Source organism: Lolium perenne, chromosome 2, assembly GCF_019359855.2.
Source record: "Lolium perenne isolate Kyuss_39 chromosome 2, Kyuss_2.0, whole genome shotgun sequence".
NCBI lineage: Eukaryota > Viridiplantae > Streptophyta > Magnoliopsida > Poales > Poaceae > Lolium > Lolium perenne.
In genome coordinates, this window is record NC_067245.2 from 210230577 (window position 1) to 210236154 (window position 5578).

At 44.4% G+C, this 5578-nt stretch overlaps 1 protein-coding gene across 1 annotated transcript; it reads left to right on the plus strand.

The window, feature by feature from the left end:
• The first annotated feature begins 249 nt into the window (after nucleotides 1–249).
• On the plus strand, nucleotides 250–3655 carry LOC127334732 (uncharacterized). Its single transcript, XM_051361258.2, has 2 exons — nucleotides 250–521; nucleotides 3054–3655. Exon 2 carries the CDS (start codon nucleotides 3070–3072, stop codon nucleotides 3535–3537), a length of 468 nt encoding a protein of 155 aa, XP_051217218.1. The 5' UTR covers nucleotides 250–521; nucleotides 3054–3069; the 3' UTR covers nucleotides 3538–3655.
• The last annotated feature ends 1923 nt before the right edge of the window (nucleotides 3656–5578 follow it).

The window sequence follows — 5578 nt, forward strand, 5'->3', positions numbered from 1 at the left end:
AAAATTGAGGGAAACAGAACAGAACAAATAGAACCGAGAGCCATTTGCTGAATGGGCCCATCTTGCTGATTTTGTTTTCTATAACCCAACGAATTACTGCATTGTCATCCAGATGCAGGCTCCCCAGCCGTGTTCCTTCCTCTAACACAGGCACTGAGCTACCACCCACAGCCCACAGCCCACAGCCCACAACCCACAGGATAGCGCTCCTGTGCCGTCCGTCTCCCCGCGTCTGTAGCTGCCGCCCCCTCGCGCCGTCACGGGCGGAGCAACCGAAGCATCCGGAACACGCCGAGCGCGACCGTCGGATCCGTACTCCAGCGTGCGCACGCTGATCGGAGCCGTCGACGGGAGATCCGACAGAGGTCCACGGCGGTGCCTGCCGCCTCGTGGCGTTACAGCTAAAACCGAAAGCTGTACAGCACGCTGCTTTCTTCTCCCCAATCCGCATCCCAGCTCCCCGTGACCGTTCCATCTCCACGCTCCTCTTCCTCGCCTTCGTCGCCTCGGCCGTCTACTGGGTCAGTCACTCTTCTGCTCTGCTCTTCTCACAATCTCATCCCGTCTTACAGATTCTTGCATTGCATTGCATTCTCAGCTTAGCTACACAGCAATGTCGACTCTTGGCCCTGGCCCTGGGTTGGATGAACCCGACGGAATTTTGTCGAAATCTGGGCGTCAGTTAGCGTTCACACTAGCTAGTTTGAGACCCCTGTGGACTGTGGTGCAAATGTGAAATTCGGTGAACCCCATGCTAATCTTAAGTGGCTTTGGCGCCCATGCTCTGCCCCCCTCTGGTGAATGTGTTGCCCTGGTTTCAGTGGTTTGCCCCAGATTCAGGTTTCCATAGGGTGCCCAAATCTGTTTACTTGTAGCAATGCATCCTGCTCTTCAGCTATCTCAAGTGGGGATAAGCATGTGGTGCCTGAATTCCCTGTACATGTATCAGTCAATTGTGCTAGTCCAAGACTCCAAGTGGCCAGCAGTGGGATGGGAATGCAATTTTTCTCTCATGGGCAGCAGTAGCATTACTTTTGTTTTGACATCAGCTGTAGTGTGTGTGACCTAGTTTAAGGGCAAAACCACAAAGAGCCACAACCTTATCTGCAGTTACTTACCTCTATAAAGTACACCAGTTTTTGAATTCGGCGACGTGCAACCAACTATGAGCCATTGGTTTGTTTCACATGGCAAATATCGACCCGTCATCAGTTTTCCAAGCTAATTTATCTAATCGCTGAAGTTCCTTGGATTCGCTTTGTACCAACGCCCGCCAAAACGAGGCCAGCGCTGAGTTTTCTAGAGTTCTAACGGCCAAACACAGCTGCCTCATGGTTCACTGATGAAAAATCTTGCTATACGGAGTCTTCTATGGCTACTATGATAGTAAGAGCTCAACAGGAGAGATGTAGAAGACCTGACAGCCAACAGTGACACAGCTTTAAAAATCCGACCCGACACAGAAGTAGCGACATGAGTTCGATTAAGAAGCAAATAATCGACAACCGCTTCCCCAAATCTAACATGCTCGGCACAAAGTTCGCCAATCTTCTGCCAGAAACACACAAAAAAACATCAACAAACATAAAACTGAGCATGCTTCACTGCTTACGTAAAATGGGTCTCCGCAGAAATGAAATAAGTTTAACAAGTTATTGTTAATTTTGATCTATAAAATGTTATCTAATATCATAACATTATTAGCATCGTGAACACAGGCAAGCATGTGCATAGCACGTACCTTCTGCTAGTTGTGCTTAATACGCAGCACATGCTGCCACAGATGACATGCTTACCGTTATCGGCATTACTTCTGTCATAAGGGTTTAGGCTTACTCTGAAAGAGCTTTGTGGTCAAAAGGAACTCTAAAAGAGCTTGCACGATACTATATCCTGGTAATTCCAGTGCGGATGACAAAGCTCCACATAGAGTTCCCCACATAAATGGAAGAGCTGATTCACTACGATCTACCTGATATGTGTCGTGCGCTTGTGATCTCATCCACATCCAAATCCGAGCTACTAGTTGTGAAAAACTATTGGTTGGAATTGGATATCTTATATATTCGTCAGGCAGTTGACTGTGATAGCATTGTTCGTACTTTTAGCAGGTATAGGCCAGGGATTTTGTAGTTCACTGCCAGATATTATAAATATGACTCACGGTGATCAATCAGCTTCTAATGCCTACTTTTTATGGCCTATTGGAACATTCTCCTGCTTTTTAATGGAAAGGGGGTCTACGGGGAGCATTAGAAATGGATATCCAAACTTCTGAGATCAGAAGGCATGGTTGCTCTTTTGTAACTGCAACTTGCTAAGATTTTTACGACGTATTTGTGACACTTTACTTTATTAGAAATTGCTTTCAGCTCTATTCTTTAGTCAGAAATACTGATTTGGTTGATTGGTCACATCCTATATAGCTCTATCAACATAGTTCTCAGAACTTCCACTACGTATTGTATGTATGATAAAGTACCTTTTTGCTTACGGTCTTAAAGCATAAATGTGGATAGGTCTAACTGAAGTTTACTTTTCCAGTAGTAATAGAATCTAAGGATCAACCCTGCCTTAAGGTCCTATTTGATTCAAAAGATTTTCACAAAAATGTTGGTGAACTAGAATCCTCAGGATTTTTTTTCTGTTTGAATTTGATTTGTAGAATCTATTTCCATAAAAAAAATAAGAATATTACTTTGCCCAAGATATAAAACAAAACTATTCGTCTACTTAATAAACCTCTTGGAAAAAATCATCTTTTTCCCATTGTGCAGCCCAACAAGCTTTGGGTCAAATTGAAATTTGTTGTATTCAAATGGGCTTATAGTGGAATACTTTGTTTTCCTATTACTCGTATTATAATGCTGCAAACCAAAGAGGCCCTTAACTTTTCTTTTTTCGTCTTGGGACTAGCTAGAAAAAAGGAAAATTGGGAGCCAAACATACTTCAACTATTTAATTTTTCTTTGATCTATTAAACACAATTTTTACTTTCTTTTTCCTCTTGTCTAGTATGTTGTCTCTTGTTGCTGATTACTACCATTTTTCAGATCACAAACATCCAAGATGGCAACTACTTTCACAACACCAGTTCTTTGCAACTTCAAGACCAACACGCGTCTGCAGCTGCCTACCCTGAACCAGAGCACGAGGCAACCACTGCATTTGCGCCTGAGCCCTGCGAGGATCACGCCTACATTCCCAGGCTCCGGGGCTTCGTCGAGGGACTTCCGCGCCATGGCCGTGTACAAGGTGAAGTTGATCGGTCCGGACGGGAAGGAGAGCGTGATCAACGTGTCAGAGGACAACTACATCCTGGACGCGGCCGAGGAGGCCGGCCTGGACCTGCCCTACTCGTGCCGCGCCGGCGCATGCTCCACCTGCGCCGGCAAGGTCCTGGAGGGCGGCGTGGACCAGTCGGACCAGTCGTTCCTCGACGAGGAGCAGGTCGGCGCCGGCTACGCTCTCACCTGCGTCGCCTACCCGACCTCCGACTGCGTCATCCAGACGCACAAGGAGTCCGACCTGTACTAGCTAGCTAGCCAATGATATTTTCATCAAATCTTGACGCTCTGATATGATCTGCAAATGTAGCTGTCGCTGAATCTTAGCTCGATTTTGTTCCCAGTTTTATCGCTGTCTACTTTTAACCTGACCAAGTGCGCACGCTCTTGTCTCTTGTGTTCTGGTGTGGATATTTCGGAATCTGTCTAGCCATCTTGAGGTAGACTGCCGCGGGTGTTGCCGTGCTGCCTGCCGCATCAATCGGTTTCAGGTTCGCCGCCGTTGCTGCGACGTCCACGGGCAAAAACGGGTGAATCTTCCCGGATTGTTGCGCCGCGCGCACTGCGTATATATGGCACCGAGGAGATCACATCGCTGAAAGGCCAGCCGGGGCCTGCATATGGCGGCATGGAGCCATTATTTTGATGCTTTGGCACACAAAGCTACAAAGGCGCGTCACCTGTGGGTAAAGTATGCCACCACGAAAACATCGACCTGGACAGCGTCAGGAGATGCTGAGGAAATGGGCGTTTTGCGCTTTTCTGAACCCTGAATTATGTGTTGGTTGGTTTATGTAGCGTAAATTCCAAAAAATCAAGACTTTTTGTGATTTGGTGGTGCTAACAAAAGAGACGGTGTATTGGGGTTGGTACGATGTGTGCGTGTCCAAAACTAATTCGTATGTACCTGAATCGGATATCCCATCGGCGTTAGGTGTGCTACTGTTGGACACTTGGAGGGAGAGAGCAACTGGCTGTCCATGGTCATGGGGGAGGGAGACAAAAGTTGATGAAGCAAAAGACGATGAACTGGTGCCAAATGGGGAAAAAGAATCGATGATTACGATGTTGTTCACATGGAGCCTATCGAATTATTGTCATGAATCATAATTCATAAGATTGAGTCATGGGTCTGAGCTAATGTGCCAATTCTCTACGAGCTAGCTCGGCGCCTGGTACTCTCTCGTTCGTTCAGCTAAATGCATGTTAAGAACTAATGACTGAATTCCATCTAACAGAACTGATGCAACCTATGTTTGTATTATTTTCTAGCGCTACCCGGGGAAAAAATACTCCCTTTTTCGAGAAGGGCTGTTCCCGTAAAAAAATATACTTCATATATATGTTCCATATTTATGACAAATAATATGAAACGGAGGGAGTATATGGATGCACATGTTCTTAGTGAACCTGGCAAAAGAAACATGCAACCCCGAACAAGATTTCACTCAGGAATCACGTCAAAGGTATAGTCCTCGACTAGTGCTTGATTCATAGTTATATATAAGACTACTCACATGTCGTATCTTAAAATGTTCATCTGCATATTTTTCATTCACTTTTGTTGTGAGAATATCTGACGAGTTCAGGCCATGCCAATGCACATCAGACTAGACGAGAAAACACCCTACTCACTCAAACATATGTAATCACACACGAAAATCGTTAGGACACTCCTAGTAAGTTTTTGGCCACGACACCATCTCTCCGCGAAAAAAACACAATAACAACGTCGAATTTCAACTCGTATCACACATTTTTCTACTAAAGACAATGCCTCACTAGATAAGCAAACTAGCGCAAAGACCATAGAGTTAAAAAAAATCAAAAGTAGTCAAAATTTTGTAACAAAAATAAAAATAATAAAGTCCAAGTCAGGGAAAATGAATGGTAATACAAATCATAGGTGTCGCTGTTAGACCCTCAATATTTGTAAATTACTCAACAAAATTGGGGATCCAGACTCTCACTACCTAGAAATAGCAACTAGTGATTAACAATCGTAAAAAAAGACACCAAGATGACCGCATACATGTCATGCTAAGAGTAATAGCAATCAAATACAATTTTCTTCACAATGATTTGTATACTTACATGAGCTCAATGACCAAATTGAATGGGACTTGTAAAAGATTTCATTATATAGAAGGCAACATGGCGTGCTAATATGCCAATATTGGCTGAAATTGGTTCAAGTGGTGGCCATGTGCATTCTAGTATACTTTTCACTACACATAGCAAAATTAATCACACAAAGATGATGGTAACATTAAGGTAAACTATTTTAGCTT